The sequence below is a fragment of the Mytilus trossulus genome, chromosome 1, assembly GCF_036588685.1.
Source record: "Mytilus trossulus isolate FHL-02 chromosome 1, PNRI_Mtr1.1.1.hap1, whole genome shotgun sequence".
NCBI lineage: Eukaryota > Metazoa > Mollusca > Bivalvia > Mytilida > Mytilidae > Mytilus > Mytilus trossulus.
The window spans coordinates 3,899,164-3,918,390 of record NC_086373.1 but is presented as its reverse complement, the minus strand read 5'-3'; the positions used below and the strand labels follow the sequence as shown (position 1 = coordinate 3,918,390).

The window sequence follows — 19,227 nt, the reverse complement described above, 5'->3', positions numbered from 1 at the left end:
TGTGACATTTGAAGTGGTAATTTTGTTATTTTACTTTTAACACAAAATCCGTTGGATGTGTACTGATTGATTTCTTAGTCTAAGATACAAGATTTTTTACTTAAGTGGTTTTTTTTCTGGGATGTATATAAACAAATCCCGTCTGTTTTTTTGTATATCCTCCAATCATATAAAAGTTAACGTCTCTTATCTCCTTCAAACCATTTACCTGTCCTGATCATCACATGTAGTTGATGCCCAAAATAAGAGAATAAATATTTAACTGGTTATTGAGAGACCATATGAAGGCAGTCACTCCAATTAATTGGTCAGTTGAACTTAAAAAGAACCACCATCTTAAAATTTCTCCTTTGTCAGTTATAAATAGAAAAAACAAATAATCCACATTTCTAATCATTTATGTATATATTCATGATAACAAATAAAAAAAATAGAATCACATGACATAGACATACGTACAGTACTTTGATGATGTATGTATATAAGACATTTATTTTTTTAAATTGTTTTTGAAAGAAAATTGATATCCAGTGTATTTTTCTACCATACAAATATCTTACAATGCTGACTTGTTGGAGCATTTCCTTTGACACATGAACAAATTTGAATGTTTAATATTAAAACTACAGCATTATTTGGCTAAATGAACTTGGTTGAACAGTTTGTCTTTGATCACCTGAGACATAAGTCCATGAAGAGATTCCATAGTTGTTTTGCACCTGAAAAATAATAAACAAATAATGATGTCAATTTAAACAATCCCACAGATTTTCAAATGCTCTGCTTTCTTATAATTCTGATTATTCCTTGTATGTCATGAAATAATAACCTTCCATTTTTAGCTCACCTGGCCCAAAGGGCCAAGTGAGCTTTTCTCATCACTTGGCGTCCAGCGTCTGGCATTCGGCGTCATCCGGCTTTAGATTTTACAAAAATCTTCTCCTCTGAAACTACTGGGGCAAATCAAACCAGACTTGGCCACAATCATCATTGGGGTATCTAGTTTAAATCAAAGCGCGAAAGCGCTGTAAAGGCAGTTAATTACAGGTTGTGTGTATTTCTAGTCCAGTTATATCATTATCTTCCATAGAACAGAGGTGGTTTGTAGAATTTAAGATTTAGAGTTCTTTTGTACCTTAGTTCACCTATACATGTATCTATAGTCTACTGTTTACAGTATATTTTTTGTGCCTCACAATGAAATGCATTTTTAGCCATGGCCTTGTCAGTTTGCTTTAAATTTATGAGTTTGACTGTCCCTTTAGTGTCTTTCGTCCCTCTTCTTTAGACATATAAGAACTTTTCCTTTTCAATATAAATAGACTATTTTTAATTATTGATTGTATACGCATATTCTATGACTCCCATAAAAAAATAGTTCACAAAGATTGACTAGTCTCTGTACTGTGTGTATAGCAAGAACATCAAGTAACATAATGGTAAATGTACATAGTAACATGTCAACTTTTTTGATGACCATACCTGCCAACTGTCAGTATTTGCAGAGTATTTCCCCCATCGAGCTCGAGGCTCCTAAATGGAAATTTTGTAAGAGCAATTTTGTCGACTATTTAAAGAAAACAATTAATTCAACAATGGCTATAAGCTTGTTAATGCAAGAAGAAGCCAAAAACCACATTAGAATATATTTGAAGGGAATCCATGACAATCGCCCCATTAGCAAATAGCCCCACTTTTTCACTAAATCGCCCCACTTTAAAAAAAAACCTGCCCCAACCTGGATTACCAAATCGCCCCACTTGTGAACTGTGTTAAATCCCGTTAATATTACTCCTGCCAAGTCGCCCCACCTAATAGAAAACGATAATATCTAGATAAATATATTATTAACCAGGAAGAATTTAGTAATACTCGCCCCACTTATGTAAAAAGATGTTATCCCATTGTATATAAGTTAAATTCTGTTAATATAACTCTTGCCAACTGGTCCCACCTAATGGAAATCGGTGAAATCTAGATAAATATATTATTAACCAGGATGAATTTAGTAATGCCAACTCGCCCCACGTATGGAAAAAGATGTTATCCCATTGAATATAAGTTCAATTCCTTATATTGCATTATGATACAATTAACAGGTTTCTTTTCAATTGTTATGCAAATAACTAAGCTTCAAAACTTACATTTATTCTTCAGTATATATCAATAATAGTAATTAAATTAATTTTCGGTTTGTTTGTATTTTGTGTAGATTAGTTTTCATTAAAGTGGTGCGAGTTTTTATTTTTAATTATAAATATATATATATTAATCTAAAAATTACCGTTTTTTTATAAGTAGGGCGAGTTGGCAGGAGTAATATTAAACAGGGTTCTCGCTAAGGCGAGTCCATGAGTCCTGGACTCAACAAAATCTGTCTGGACTCACCATTTTCAAAACTGGTGAGTCCACAAATACAATAATATTGAAATATTTTGTATAAACTGAACACAGTTACCATGACTCACCGTGGCCAAAAATGACGAGTCCCTGGACTCGCCTTCAAAAATCCTTAGTGAGAACCCTGATTTAAAATGATTTAACCAATTTCACATGTGGGGCGAGTTGGCAGGAGTAATATTAAACATGATTTAACCAATTTCACATGTGGGGCGAGTTGGCAGGAGTAATATTAAACATGATTTAACCAATTTCACATGTGGGGTGATTTGATAAATCAGTTTGTGGTGTTTTTTTAAAAAGTGGGCCGATTAGCCAGTGGGGCGACTTGTCCTGCTTCCATTTGAAGGCCCCCTTGAAGGTTTTGTATGACTATATGAACCATCTTTCACGTAAAACCCCCATTTGCACTTTGAAAAGTTGGCAGATATGTTTCTTACTCCAGGCAAAATCTACCGGTATGAATGAAAAAGAAGTTTTCAATTAAGGCTCTGTGGCCATAACAGCTGTCTCATTAGCATTTTAACCACTTCCCATATTTGCAATTAAAACAATAGAAGAAAATTATTCAACGCAAAAACAAAACTTACTTGTAAATATGAAATTCTCTTTACGGTATGAGTTTTTCTCCTTGTTTCAGATTGTACAGTAGTACCTGTAACTGCTTATACCTATTTCTTATTCACTTTTGCTTGATAAACTCACTAAATATCATATAATTGTACCACATCTCCTTATTTTTATATGCATTCCAATAACATGAACAATTGTAATTCAATTCTATATACCAAAGCAAAATGAACTGCACCACTTTCATTCACTAGTATGCATCTTTTGGCAAAATACAAGACTTTGTTCTTATATGACACAATTAATATAATATATATTTATTGATAAAAAAATAAAATTTGGTATACAACTCTTTAACGGTATAAAAAAAAGCACAGCTGTGTCATAAATTGTGAAATTTGTGCTGAAAACATAGACATTGATGGTATTTGAGTAATTCCATATGTGAAGCTCAACATTAGCTCGTCAGTTGGTGGTGGACAGTTATAGTTCCTTTCTGCAGGCTAGGATGAATGACTTTTCAGGAAAACCAATTTCACAAATCAAAACTTTCCTCTAGCATGTCTAGATTTCTCCTACAATATTCATCCAGTTTAGTTCTTTTGTTTTAATTGGACACCGTCCTGATTTTTAATTTTGCAAACCATTCAGTCTCTTGCTTGCAAATGGTGCATGAAAATAGGATGGGTATGGCAGTAGACAAGTCTCTTTAAAGTGGGTTTGTGCTCTGAAAAAAAGTTTTATAACTTAAGTTTAATTGAAACTTGTGCAACACATATACCTAAATAACTATATAACATAGAAGAGAGCATCATTCGTGTCAATGTTTTGTTCCTGTTTACATTGTCATTGATATTTTTTCAGAAAGCCTGAGGCATAGCTCATGAATTCCTGTCATTAGACATTACATCCTAAATTAACATAATTACTGCTAGAATGATTATCAGTATGATATACGTACACTATCATTGTACAGCCCAAGTCTTCAGTATATATAATTGTTGCATTCATTCACTCCTGTGTTCAGTCGTTCAAAAATTTCTAAACATCAACAAATGAACTTTAATAACAACAAGAAAACACTAGAAAAGATACGTACATACAACCCGTGTTTAAGTGTATTTGAAAGAGAAATAAATCTGGTTAAACGATGTAAAAAGGAGAAATATATCTGGGTAAACGATGTATAAAGGAGGAAAAATTGTAGATATTGCATTACAATGCGTTCTACCTAATAGCACGTGGATATGTGTTTACATATTTAGACTTGACCCAGTATGACCCGTACCTTGTAGGTCACCGCCGTCGTTTAAACACTTGACTACAGTCGTGTATAAGCTAGACAATAAAAAGCTTAAGCCTGTACTATTTGTGTGAAGTAAATGTGTTTGTTCTGTACATTTAAATTGTTTTACCTGATAGCAAGAACGTATATCTATCCGTTTCCTTCTCAATTCACTTTGTCAAATTCTTCGAGCTTCTTCAAAACATACGTATTACTGCGCCCGGAAGTGAAAAAAATATGAGAAATCCTTGTAAAATAATGCTATTTTCAATTTTGTGGAATCCATTTTGTTATATTAATTATACAAAGATAAAAAAAAAGTTACGATTAATTATGAATTTGCATATCATTATACGGAACGTTTATGGACTATTTTTTAAGTTGGTCATTTTGGCGGTAAATCATGTACACATACACACGTAGATTGGCTGGTACCCGATTGTAATGTTACACATCAAATATATCAAATAGCTAATACCCGGAACGTAGTACCGGGAACCAGAATAATACGTAGATAACATACATAACTAATACCGAAATTGAAAACCCTTTACGGTTTCTCGTTCATAAACCGAATTCCGCTTTGAATTATAGAAGATGCAATATTAATCATGTTCAGTCGACTTTTCATTGTTATATCAACGTCTGAACTAATTAAAGAATCTTTAGATGTCAGATAACACTTGAAATTGACCCGACCTCTTTCCACACGGAATATACAACTATTGATAGTTTGTAGTCAGGTTGACTGCTTATAATGCAAAATACACACTTATAACAAGTTCTATAAAACGAACAATACACACTGATCGTTTCTAAAGTCCCCAATGTAAATGAAAGAAACAAAAACCATATCATACCATAAAAAGAAGAGGAGAAATTCAAACATTTCCGGATCTATTTCTGGCCAAAAGACCCCCAGCATGGATTGCGTATGAAAAGATGAACCTCATGACTTAAAAGTCAGGCCTTAAAGCACTGCCTTTAAAAATGTGTGGCGTGACCTGGTCATCCAACCAAGATGGCCGCCACGGCTAAAAATAGAACATAGGGGTAAAATGCAGTTTTTGGCTTATAACTCAAAAACCAAAGCATTAAGAGGAAATCTGACTCGGGTAAAAATGTTTATCAGGTCAAGATCTATCTGCCCTGAAATTTTCAGATGAATCGGTTAACCTGTTGTTGGGTTGCTGCCCCTGAATTGGTAATTTTGAGGAAATTTTGCTGTTTTTGGTTATTATCTTGAATATTATTATAGATAGAGATAAACTGTAAACAGTAATAATGTTCAGCAAAGTTAGATTTACAAATAAGTCAACATGACCGAAATGGTCAGTTGACCCCTTTAGGAGTTATTGCCCTTTATAGTCAATTTTTAACCATTTTTCATAAATCTAAGTAATCTTTTACAAAAATCTTCTCCTCTGGAACTACTGAGCCAAATTAATCCAAACTTGGCCACAATCATCTTTGGGGTATCTAGTTTAAAAATGTGTGGCGTGACCCGGTCAACCAACCAAGATGGCCGCCACGGCTAAAAATAGAACATAGGGGTAAAATGCAGTTTTTGGCTTATAACTCAAAAACCAAAGCATTTTGAGGAAATTTGACATGGGATAAAAATGTTTATCAGGTCAATATCTATCTGCCCTGAAATTTTCAGATGAATTGGACAATCGGTTGTTGGCTTGCTGCCCTCCAATTGGTAATTTTTAAAGAAATTTTGCCGTTTTTGGTTATTATCTTGAATACTATTATAGATAGAGATAAACTGTAAACAGCAATAATGTTCAGCAAAGTAAGATCTACAAATAAGTCAACATGACCTAAATGGTCAATTGACCCCTTAAGGAGTTATTGCCCTTTATAGTCAATTTTTAACAATTTTCATTAATTCGGTAAATTTATGTAAATTTTTACCAAATATTTTTCTCTGTTACTAATGGGCAAGGTTCATTATAGATATAATTGTAAGAAACAAGAACGTTCAGTAAAGTAAGAACTTCAAACACATCACCATCACCAAAATACAATTTTGTCATGAATCCATTTGTGTCCTTTGTTTAATATGCACATAGACCAAGGTGAGCGACACAGGCTCTTTAGAGCCTCTAGTTTATTGGTCAAAACAACATTTATTGTTTAATTGCTATATACCATAATTTATTCATTTTAAATCATTTAAACTTTTCAAAAACTTTTCAAACAATCAAGTATAGGAATAAATATAACAATTGTTAAACGAGACATATTACTATTACTTTGTCTCGTATTATAGGACTACATACCAGAATAGTCAAATATGCTATTTTTGATCATTTAATAACAAATTATTCTAAATACTTTAATCTCTTTCTAACAATTTGATTTTAAAAACAAATGGGGAATGTGACCATTGGACACGGATGATGTTCCTGTTTGCATAACATGATAAAGGGACATAACTCCAGAACAACAGTAAAAGTAAAACTATCCAAATTCATACTTGATCTGAGTTTTGTGGTAATAAGCATTGGTTATAAGGTTCATAACATTTCATTGAATAAACTTAAATAAGAGAATGGATACAAAATTGTGCATTTATTCCTTTTGTAAAGGGGCATAATTCTAGAAAGGTAAACGTGAGGTCACCCAAATTCACAAATGATCTGTGTTTTGTGGAATTAAGCGTTGTGTATAAGATTCACAACAATTGATAGAGGCGAACACAAATAAGAGAATGTTAACCAATTCCAGAATGAATGGACAAACAGATGTTAATACGGAAGAATAGATGGACAAGGGTAACACTAAATGTACTCTCTGCTTGAACAGAATATAATATTTTACAATCTTGCAAAAAAAAAAATATGGCACATCAATTGGTAACTACCATCACAGTCAGGATGCAGAAGTACAGAGAGACAAGGGTTAAATCTCAAAGGTATTTTTTACAGGACAGCAAATGCACAAACTTAAATAGAAGTAAACATTTAAGTAATGCTTTATAATATTACATACCCATCCTTTGTAGCCTTTGCCAGTTTATCTTCCGATTTCCTTTCATGATTCTCCATCCCTAACATGAACCCTCCTCTCCCTAACTGGGCCTCAGATTGCTCTAATTTATCTGCCAAGTCAAACACCTGTCCTGTCGTATATTCACTATTCTATTCAAAATAGATATTAACATGTATGATTTTTTTAAAGTGAAAGTTATACATATGAAAATTTGATATGTTATTACCCTGTCACTCCAAATGTCTGACACAAATGTGAAATGACTATTGTTAATGTATTTTGAACTGACAAATTTTACAACTGAAAGTGCATTACCTTGCATAGCATGTTAACATGAAAATTGATAGAAAATTAAAGAAAGCTCTCTTTTTAAGTTCCTGCGAAAATGTGTGTCACAAACAAAAAGAACAGTCAGAAAAAGACATACGGACAGACGAGGTAAACAGTGTGACTCCTCCTTTTGAGAAGGTGTGTAACACACTTGAATAATAAAAGTACTATGATTTCTTTGCAATAAAGGATACACTCAATACACCACATCTAAATGCTACTTACTGTGAGAAGACTTGAAGAACTGAGTGTATTAACCCAGTATTTGTTCCACAGCGATTCTAATAACTTTCTATCTAATGAGGATTTGAAGTAGGAAATATCTAATGAAAAATACCTGAAATTGAAATAAACTTTTAATCAAGATAATTTAAAATATTTTGTATAAAGAGTTGTTGTTTACTACCTCATGCAAATGTGTTTTGTTTTTTTGTTTAGATAATTGTGAAACACGGTGGAATTTTAACTTTGACAAGTTCTAAATAATAACCTTTTTAGATTTTAAAACAACTTTTCATATTAACGTATAATTGTTATTCCCAAAGAAAACTTTTTGTCAGAAATACAAAACATAGCTTTAATTCCAAGTTTTCTCCTATTCTTGTATATTCCTATTCCTATACATACATTTTTTTCAACACTTAGATGTAGTGAGATAATACAAACGAATATACCCCTGTGAATATAAAGAAGGTATAGCTTGCAATTGCTGAGAAAAAAGAGAAATAAATTTTGCGTATGTGTATGACATTTTTTCAAAATGCCAATTTCAGATAACGAGGAATTAGAACATTGAAGTTTTAAACTAAAAACATGTCACATGACATGGCATAACCAGATTAAGATTGGTGCCATATATCAAGAAATTATTATCTGTGTTTGCTGTGAAAAATGTGACAGAAAGTATAACAAACAGAGGTATACCCATATACTCTTTCTATTGAGTGAATATAATAAAAAAAGAATTTTAAGTTTTAGAGAAATGACTTACTGTTTACAATGTACACCGAAATCTTCTATTTTACTGAGAGGTATAGACTGGTATTCAGATGGACCTTCATCTGGTGGCTTATAACCCTGAGAAAAGACAAATTCATAGATAACAGAAAAAATGTTGAGATAACCTCCAATCAAAAGTTTATTACAAATTTTGCTTTGTGAAATACTGACAATATTAAATTTTGGAACAAAAACATTACATGTGACAAAACAAAACTTTATTTTAATTCTTTGAATTTGTATAAATGTTCTACTCATTAATTCTTGATACAAAAGAACACTGTATTATTTTAAACACTCGTTTCCATTACCTTTGTCTGTGTTATTGAGTTTTGATCCTAGGTTGCATTTGACATTCAAACATCAAAAACAGTTTTTAACAAACAAGATCATTTTGAAGGTCAAGCATCCATTTTCACAAAAAAAAATATTACTGCCAAACCCACTCAAAGTTACCGTAAGTCTTAACAATTCAAAACTAATTTAAATTATAAAATATTTCTTTTTGTCTTAGCACATTTACATGTTAAATGAACATCTAATCTTTTTTCCTCTCATATCATCTGAAATTATCTTAAGTACATTAAACCTGTAAATGGTCCTTTTTTAGGAATACAATCATTATACAATGCTCTGAGTATGTATTTATTTTAAAAATGACAAAAATGTATTTTTTGTGGTTTTTTTTTTAAAGTATTACCTTTGGGTAAGTCCTGAATGCACCAATGTTGACTTTGCCTGCTGAAATAGTTCTAACTGGATCTATCTGTTGAAATAAATAAAGAGATGAAACAGTCACAAGTTTGCTTTTTTGTAAATTATAAACTCATTGTAATTATAATAGGTTACCTTTGCCACAAAACCATAAGTGCACTCTAATTACATTTTGGGGTAAAAAATAATTTGTAATTAGTCCATGTATGGGAACAATATGCAATCATTGGATGTTGATGGAATATTTTATGCCAAAAGAAGAAAAAGCAGGAGATAGTTTGTTTGTAGGTTGGAGTGTGTGCATAAGTATGTGTTTGTATATATTGCAGCTTATTTCCTTATTTTTATGTGAAAGCAGTTGCAACAGCACTTTAGGTATTACTGCAGTAATTTAAAGAGATGGACATGTTTTGGAGCCTTTCTTTTAAGTTATTTCTAATAAACAGAAAAAATATTTCAGTCATTTCTTATAATTTAATTCTAAATTCCATTTTAAACCGTAGAAAACCATGAAAAAACGTTGATGACGTCATGTGACGTCATGGTCACATGACTAAATTATGTCTATGGGCTCATAACAAAATAACGTCAGCTAATCAGAAGACGTGTTACACTCAAAGTTAAATTATATAATAATATCCTGTGTATCTATCTTTCACTCAAATGAAGGTAATATAAAATAATGTTACCACAATAGCCACAAAAGGTTCCTGAAACTGCTGATTCAGCATCTGTGTACTGACATCTATACCAGATAACCAACAACCATATCCTGGATGGCTGTGATACCAGCCTATAGCATTCTCTAATCTCCCAACCTGTGATTGAAACAATCAAATATATATCAAGAACTTTAAGGGTACTACAGAAAATTTTGAAACTAAATTGCAACTTATTACACATTGAAATATCAAAATATAGTTCATTTATTGCCTACAACTAAACATATCTGCAACTCTAGATCTTTTAGGGTTGTTCAATTAATTTCCAAAGATGCAAAACAAAATTAAAACTCTGGAGGCAGTTTAAAATCAAAGAATAAATATATAAGGATCTTACCTATAAGAATTAAGAGATAGAAGGTCCAAATGTCAATTTTACTTTTTTCTAATTAAATATCATTGTGATCCCTATTCTAAAAGTATGATTTAAGAAAACTTTATTACACATCAACATTTCTGCAAATTAAATTTGTAAGCTATCATAAATTTGCTAGTCACAATAAGGAAGCTAATAAGCAATTCGTCAGATTTCATTTCTGTAGTTGTAATTTATAAAGCAATAGGGTTCCTTTTAGATATTTTTTTTCATTTCAAGTTACTGATCTTATGAATAGCCAAGAATGGTCATACAGGCTTAATAGGGAAGATCCTTAATTAAAGTTACCTGTTTGGCAGATTCTGTATAAGCAGCCATGTATTCATAGGCTTGTGACTGGGCATTAACTCTGGTTTCTGTTCCTTCTACGGGCAGTGCAAAACTGTCCATTACAATCATAGTGCTGCCATCTACTTTCCCCAACAGGAGTCCCATGATTTCAAGATTACCACCTGACCGGGCATGCATCACCATTTTAAGTAAAGCTAATGCTGAAACTTTGATGTGTTTGAAGTAGTGTGGACTGAAAATAAAAAAGATAGGTAATAACATTACAAAACCAATCATTGTTATATTTAGCTGTAGATTTAATGGGAAGTCATGGAAGAGCCCTACATTATTGCCTTCTTGGTTGAATCCTGGGGCCTGATTTTCGAAAGTATCATAAGATATGTCATAGAATGTAAATCAAAGCTGTTGTAAATGTGATGCTCTTATGACTATCATAAGTGAACATGTTTCCTATTGTTTTAAATAATGATTAAAAAAATATATAAAGAAATATAAAAGATAGTAAGCGTGGTAAGTTTATTTTTCACCATTATAATGAACGTGAAAATATTTATGAAAAGGAATTAAAATTCGATCTGATAATTTGTTAAAATATATTGTGTATATAGTATATTATAAAAATCTAGAACTTCGTCTGTGTATTTAAGAAATAATTCGCCGTTTCAGAATCTAATGCATCCTGGGTAATATTTTCAAAAGCGTACACCAAAGCGTTTTGATTGGTTCAAAACATTATAAACAATGGAAATTCAACCAATGACATAACGTTATTTTCACTTTGGGGTATGAATAATGAAATTACCCATGATGCTTTAGATTCTGAAACGGCGAATTGATGCCAGCTATACTTTATTGTAGTTTTAACATGGGTAGGCATTATATTTGTGATTATTTTTGCCAGAGCGATAGCGAGGGCTAAAATAACACGAATATTATGCCTACCCATGTTAAAACTTAAATAAAGTATAGCTGGCATCAATTATTTCGATTCTGATTAGGACAATTACGGTAATTTCTATGTTCGCTGTGTATAAGTGTACAGTCTTTGTGTAGGCTCTTCCATTAACCTCTCTGTTGATTTTTATCAAACTAGTTCAAACCAGTTTAATTTCGCAGAGTTGTAGGTTTCTAAAATTTAAAATTGAAACAGAAATCAACAAATTAATTTATTAGCCTAACTAAAACAATATTTGTTTCACAATATAACAGAAAAGTTTTATTACAACAATCTTTTCCTTCGAGGGCAATTTCTGACACGCACATTTTCAAGTCAGTTGTCAATGGCGGTGGATGCACAAGGAGAATCAGGTAGGTCTTTATTTACTAAATTAATCGTAAATATTCCACCGGTTAATAGTGTAGCATTGGTAAATATGATCATATCTGATAGCGGATTCCTTGATATAGTTGTGCTGACATTCGAGACTTGGCAGGAGGGGCCCTTTGACAGAGATCCATTTATACTTGCGGTGGTTACACCTTGTAAAGTTGATCAAAGGGCATGCCTTTGTGCATCTGACTATTTCAAATGCTGTATTACATGATGATTAAAATTAATACTGGGTGACAATCTTGTTGCATTTGTAAAATGGATTGGAAACCTTGGTGGTATATTGGTAATTACGCCTATTTTTTTTATATAGGAGAATGGGGTTCGATTCCCTGCTAGGGTCAATCAATTTAATCAGAAATATGAAACAATTTTGTCATTTCAGTACAAAAGTAATAATAACCTATACTTTATTTTATATTTTATATTTTATCACCCGAACATATGTTTCAATGAAATTATTATATACAATGACATGCCTTTTCAAAAGGAGAGATGAAATGTGAGGGAGGGTTTTGAAGATAGAACAGCCAACATGAATGTTGCGGTATCTAGGTCTAATATGTCAATTACGAATTGTAACACATTGTTGTCATTGTAAAAGTTTTAGTAACAAAATGTGTATCATTTTAGTGTTTGAAAGTGTTTTAATTTAAGATAATTAAATTAAATGCATATCAATTTGACGAAATTCATTTTTCTGCCGTAGTCAATATACGCATGTGCAAACTAATTTTATTGGATAATAAAGTATGGTTTCTTTTCAAAGCTAAAGAAGCACGTCATATTAGAATTATTAATAAAACATAAAGTTATTTGATAGTGAATACTTTAGCTATGTCACATCACATCTTACAATTGAGTATTACATATGTGGACTTGACCTTCTTTTCAAGCTAAGTTTTATAACCATTTGAAAACATGCTATTTATTTAAGAAAAAAAGTCAAAAAGAAAAATCTGGTAAATTTTCATAGTTCAATAACAATATCCTATTTGCAATTACTCTTTATCCCATGGCTTTGCTGTAAGGATATCTTGTTGTTGTCTCTTGTCATATCGGTATATTTCGTCCATACTATTAATGTTCTCAACACTGTTTGACATTTCCCAAGTTTTCAATGCATTTTTCGAATCCATGATTATTATTTTTTTATGATTCTTGATTCCTAAATGTCAATTCAGAAACAAGGAACCATACAAAGTCACAACATACTGGTTCAAAATTGTACATTTCTGATTACCGTACATTACACGGTATTTGAATTAATGTCTAGTGAGATTGTTCTTTTATAGTATCAATCAAGGTAAAACTAAATATTTCCCGTTAATTTTGAACAACAAAGCACCACAACGAGAAATAATAAAAGAACGTGTCAAGCTGGATACATTTTTTTCAGTTTAGACATTCACCTCACATGCTTAGTATAGCGTGTATAAGATTGCTGTGATGTAAGAATTATTATTAGATCCATAAAACTTGAATGATTTTTCGGTCCAATTCGTTATCAGCCTTCTATCTATCTATTTATATATCTGTAAATATCTTCAGCCAATCAAGGCACACCTCCTGGAACCTAGAGTACGGTATATAAAAAATTTCAGATATATACACTGAATATCCTTCACCAGTATTTACATTAAAGCACTTGCACCCGCAAAGTGGAAAGGGATTAATATAAGTTGCAAAACTTGTTTCCCAATCCACTATAAATAAATATGTTTAAACTAATTAAATTAAAAATCCATAAGAATTATTTACACTGATAAAAGTTTTTTATCCAAATATAAAATAAGTATGTCCGAATCTAAAATCTAAAATCGATATTGTAAAATTGCATTTTAGATATTTGTATATTGCAAAGAGGTGATCACACTTTACTTATGAGTCCACAAGCCAGATGCTCAATTATTTGAAAATTTAAGTTGGATACTGTTGGCTTGTCGAGATGAATGTCGTAGTACTTGGAATTAAACATGTAGACTGCCTTATGGGTGCGAGATGGAGTTTTCCCTGAATTCCTGATCAATTTGGCACCGGTATAGTCATTTCGGCATTTAGTAAAATCGGCACTGGTATAGTCAATTTGGCATTTAGTAAAATCGGCACCTGGTCAAATCGACATGATGATTTTTATCGATCTACTCAGATCTATTAAATCAGGAAAAGGTGAAAAATATTATTTGGTGCCGAAATGACTTAATAGGTGTCGACTTGAGTAGATGCCGGTTTGACTTTCTTTTTGTGCCAAAACAACCAAGTGACGACTTAACTTGTGTCATTTTTCCTTCTAGATCAGTCAGTGGTTTTAAAATGTCAAGACCGGCCGCCATCATTTCCACTCCTTCTTAATGTTCGAAAACCAATTCACACTAGCTGAAATATGGGGGGTTGGGTGAAATGCTTTTTTGGGACCCATTATTCAAGTTTCTATATCGTTATTCTATATTTTGTTCCATTTTTCTATATTCTTTTTTTTTTTTGAATCATTATTTTTGGACTGTGCCCATTTTTTTTCTGCAGATTTAACCCATTATTCTCTATTCTGTAAACCTAATCTAGTCCCTTATACCATGGAAGTATTATATTGACAATATAATACTTCCATGCTTATACTTAACATTTGATATAGTTTCACTCCAGATTACACCTGATAATTAGGTACCTACAAATATCTGTGATGAGTTTTTATTTCATTCGAGAAACAAACTCTGAACATTTACATTAGTTCAGGTACAATGACTTGAGTCAGTCTTTCACTCATTTTATAGTTGTTACTACATGTCTTCTTGAAGCTTTATTCAATCGTTTTGACAAGTAATTATAAAAGGCCGGTAAGTAAACCTGTTATCTGCTAAGAGTCTTATCTGACTGCGTAGTGAGGTAGGTCGTTGATGTTTAGTTTTCGAGAAGGACTGTATGCATTCTGATGGAGAGGAGTGATCTGAAATGTCGTATCTGTAAAGTAAATCAATGTTTGTGTGGCACTTTATCAAATGCTTTGGCAGTATAATCCATGATTACTAGATTATATATATGAAGATGTGATGTGAGTGCCAATGAGACAACTCTCCATCCAAATAACAATTTATAAAAGTAAACCATTATAGGTCAATGTACTACCTTCAACACGGATCCTTGGTTCACACCGAACAATAAGATATAAAGGGCTCCAAAGTACTTAGTGTAAAACCATTCAAACGGGATATATTTGTATATTTCAATCATTGTTTTTGAGTTAGTTGGTGTATAAGAGATATTACGTTTGTTTCGCACGATCTTTTTGCTGTGGTTCCGTGGGGTAGGTCATTCAGTATTTTATTTAATTTAACTGAGTTGCTGTTTCATCATCATCGGTTTCTGGCTAGTATTAGTTCAAGTAACATGAGTTGCAGGCAGGTGGTTGTCCCCCAGTCCGATAGTTTGCTGTTGACAACTTGTTACAGGTTCTAAAGATTGACTGTGTAATCAGTGTAGCAATATGTGATTGGTTTTTTGTTTTTTTTTTTTTTTTATTTCTGGTTAATTTGTCTGCTTTGATTGACAGTTACACATAGTTTTCCATGATGCCAAGATGTAAAGATCTGTTTGTAATAGAAATGCATCACTCAGATTTTGATTCAGTGATTTCAAATTAAACTATGGTGGATGATATTAAAAAAAGATTAAATAACCGCACTGTAAAACCAATTGTAATGGTCGTTGATGTGGTGAAAGGAAGACTTCGTCCAAGATCTGACCCCTGTGAAACCCCTGACTCAACTATGTCTCTGCCTGGAACAAAACCTATTAACGTGACAATTCACACAGATGATTATGTAGTTGACTCCTAGCTGGTGAACATCCCATCATCTAAAATTTTAGCTAGTGTCGGTCATGAGAATGGATAAAAAAACATATCATTAATGATAATTGTGTTTGTCATTCTACCCTTAAATACTCCATTATATAGAGATTTGAACCTGTTTCTGAATGATTAATAATAGATAAAACCACCCTCAATATTCTATTTCTAACATAAATAATGATACATCAACATGGGTTAATGAGTTTTTAGATTTTAACGAAACATCTAATGAGGAACCTCGCTTGATTGTTAAGTTTTTATAATCACTGACATAAATAAATCTTATCACATATTTACATCTTTTAACAAGTGGACATCTTAAAACTTATCAGTTTTAAGTTTTTATCCGTGGTTTGAATTTTAAAATCTTAAGTTTTAAAGCTCGTGGCAGTATGGTCTGTACAATACATACAGGAGTCTTCCAAGCTCAGTTTCTTTCTTCAAGTCTACAAAATGGGTCAAAGACCATCATATGTTATTCACTAAATAATTTAAATGATAGAGCAGCAATATGCAAAATACACACAAGTGCACATCCTTTAATATTAATAGAGAGGAAAGATACTGTCCTGTCTGCCTTGAAAAATGGGGAAATTGAGGATGAACAACATTTCTTATAAAAATGTAATAGATTTACCTCAAAGCGAGATATATTAGAAAATAAAATAAATGTTATATTTCAAATACATCGTAACATTACCGTTGATGAAAAAATATCTCTGTTGGTTAAATATAGCTCAGCATTATTACTTAGACTGTCTTCCTCTTTCATATCAGAGTGTCTAAATATAAGAAATAGTGAACTTATATGATACATCATTTTGTAACTTTTCATAATAGCATGATATGTTATCATGGAACCTTTCATTCTACCATGTCAGTTATTATAGTTATATGTAATGCCATAGGTCTTAACCTTTTATTGTTAATGAGTTTGTGCCAATAAAAAAATTTGGATTTGTATTTGTATACAATTTATGTATTTAAATACAAGTTTTAGCTTTTTTATTTGTGTTTACTAAAACTGAGACTACTATAACACAGTCTCATACTAAAACCAAGCTACATATTATTCAAACTTAATAAAATTTTAATATTTTATAAAAAAAACTTTTTATTTAATTTTTTTAATATTATCTAAAACTAGATATATTGAACATCGGTATAATTTATGCGGTGATCCTGCAAATATGATGGACTTCCAAAGAAGAAGAAGAATATGATAAGTATTGCTGCAATTGTAAGTGAAAGTTCCTGTAGAATCCTGATGAGAATTTTATATATATCTGAGACTACTATAATAGTCTCAGTATATATATATTCTCTCTCTAGGTGTTTACAACTATTTAAAAAAAATTGTTGTATGTTGCATTTTATAAGTGTTTGTATGTCACTACTAGATATTTATTATATAGTTCTGTACGGATACATTCTTAAATCAACTTCATTTATTTTGAATTGGGGTACCAGATTTATCGTCGGCATTTGGTCACGTGATTTGAATGGTGGACAACTGTTACAGGTGTTCCGTATTTCAACGAAACATTTGTTCATCAACCAAAATAACTTAACCTTTCTATTTGATATGTCTATTGATTGGCATAATGCGTAAAGGCAACAGGCCAAACGAAATGTTCCTTACAAGAGCTCTCGAGAAAATCTTGAGCGACAAAGAAATAAAAAAAGCTCATCACTCCCAACTGAAAAAAGCCTGTGAGGTGGCACTTGGTAAGTCACTAAGTGAATCACATCATTAATTCTTTTTGCGTCATTTAATGTCTACAGTGCTGATTTGTTATGATGGTTTACAAGGAATTCTCTTTAGTTTTATGCATGGCAGAGTTTTATAGTTTGTCTGATGTGAGTGTATGCACAACAGCCTACAGGCAAATTTTGTTTTGAACCTAATAATATATTTCTTACTAATTCAAGATAATTGTACAAAAACAATATCCAAAACATCCGTTTTTTTTTTATTGGAGGCAGGTGCTACTTTATAATTTATACATGTTATCATTGACATGTACTTTTGATTTATCAGATGTACATGTACAGTGGAGTGTCTGTGCATTACCCTAATTTGTCATATCAGCAATGTTACAATGTACACACATAGAACTGGTCTTGGCCGGAAAAACTTGACTTAATGATTCTAGTATTTGTTACATGTGCATTGTATTGTCAAAAACAGCCCATAATCATCATAATAATGAATTATGGCACATAAGTATTCTACTTTAAAAAAAATAGCTAACAGTTTACATTTTAACAAAATTTGTTTCCTGACCTTGATGTCAAATTTTATCAGATGAAAATAAATTTTGCTCTTTTATAATTGATGTAGGCGTGAAATCACAGAACATTGAAGAACTCTCTAATTTTCATGCCAAATTAGAAATTTTATCTCATTTTCACAGTCCACTGAACATAGAAAAAGATAGTTTGGATGAATCCGGGTCCGTTCGCGCCCATTCATGTTCGCACCCACTCATGTTCGCCCCCTTTCACTTTCGGACCCTACATGTTGGCACCCAAAGTCTGTTCGCACCCTACATGTTCCCGCCCTATTTTAATTGGTTTTGGGTTTAATCTTTGTAATCAAGTTTTGGCAAGTAGTATTCTTAAAAGTATAATTGTTTTCGTTGTGTCAAAATAAAGTGAGACAGCATTTTTTATTGAGTTGAATAAATCTTAATTATGTTTTGGATAGTGTATTGTTAAAAAAAACCAATTTCTTTCTAAATAAAGTGGAATTCTGTCAACGTTTTATTTTGTGTTGAATGACTCTTAATCATGTTTTGGTTAGTGTATTGCCATAACTTTGTTTCATTGACTTGTTTCAAAATGGAGTGAGATTCTGACTACGCTTTTTTTGTGTGTATGAATAAATTTAATCATGTTTGATCATGTTTTGGTTTTAATAGTGTATTGCTATATTTTATTGTTTCATTGTTTCAGATCAAAGCCATCAAAGGGACCAAGCTGTTAAAAACAATTATCTTGTGTTTTTCATTTAAAATCTTCAATCTTTTACTCATACCAAGCAATAAATACATTCAGTATTTACATCAAAGCAATTAAAAACAACAATCATGATTTTCCAATTATTCAACTGGAATTTGAATTAAAATTGGGCTCAAACGTGTAGAGTGCGAATGGACGGACCTTGGGTGCGAACGTGCGAGGTGTGAAAGTATATTGGGGGTGAACGGACCTGATACCAGTGTGGATGGGGCATTTGTGAACTTGGGACACATTCTTGTTTTATGAAAAAAAGTGAAAGTATTGAAATTAAAGATTGGTATCAAAAAACAAATTTGTATAAAGTGTTATTCTTTCACTTGCTGTATAAGCAACATGTAA

At 31.9% G+C, this 19,227-nt stretch overlaps 2 protein-coding genes and 1 long non-coding RNA gene across 7 annotated transcripts in view; 1 reads left to right on the top strand and 2 right to left on the bottom strand.

Moving 5' to 3' along the window:
• Window positions 1-382: 382 nt before the first annotated feature.
• On the bottom strand, window positions 383-13,264 carry LOC134712589 (COP9 signalosome complex subunit 5). Its single transcript, XM_063574304.1, has 8 exons — window positions 13,023-13,264; window positions 10,685-10,919; window positions 9,988-10,116; window positions 9,285-9,350; window positions 8,577-8,662; window positions 7,811-7,922; window positions 7,256-7,404; window positions 383-719 (listed from the first exon to the last, which is right to left on the bottom strand). The coding sequence occupies exons 1-8, from the start codon at window positions 13,154-13,156 to the stop codon at window positions 632-634; spliced, it is 999 nt and encodes a 332-aa protein (XP_063430374.1). The 5' UTR covers window positions 13,157-13,264; the 3' UTR covers window positions 383-631.
• Window positions 3,272-5,313, bottom strand: LOC134712583 (uncharacterized). Its single transcript, XR_010106299.1, has 2 exons — window positions 4,386-5,313; window positions 3,272-3,697 (listed from the first exon to the last, which is right to left on the bottom strand). It is a non-coding gene; the product is annotated as an uncharacterized LOC134712583 (long non-coding RNA).
• A 4,083-nt stretch (window positions 13,265-17,347) lies between the features above and the next one.
• The window catches only part of LOC134712560 (brefeldin A-inhibited guanine nucleotide-exchange protein 1-like), a 38,376-nt gene continuing 36,496 nt past the window's right edge, over window positions 17,348-19,227 (top strand). For all 5 annotated transcript variants that reach the window (XM_063574283.1, XM_063574274.1, XM_063574266.1 and 2 more), the window contains exon 1: window positions 17,348-17,592. In XM_063574283.1, coding sequence (XP_063430353.1) covers window positions 17,469-17,592 — 124 coding nt within the window. In that variant the 5' untranslated portion in view covers window positions 17,348-17,468. The remainder of the gene's footprint in view (window positions 17,593-19,227) is intronic.

What these genes read in the sequence shown, in the direction of transcription:
- LOC134712589 (XM_063574304.1), bottom strand. Translation starts at nt 13,156, where the DNA reads ATGGATTCGAAAAATGCATTGAAAACTTGGGAAATGTCAAACAGTGTT. An exon ending in GCAAAGCCATGGGATAAAGA is followed by an intron (nt 10,920 to 13,022) that starts GTAATTGCAAAT and finishes TTTTATTTTCAG; the next exon opens with TCCACACTACTTCAAACACA. An exon ending in GTTCTTCAAGTCTTCTCACA is followed by an intron (nt 7,405 to 7,810) that starts GTAAGTAGCATT and finishes TATTTTGAATAG; the next exon opens with AATAGTGAATATACGACAGG.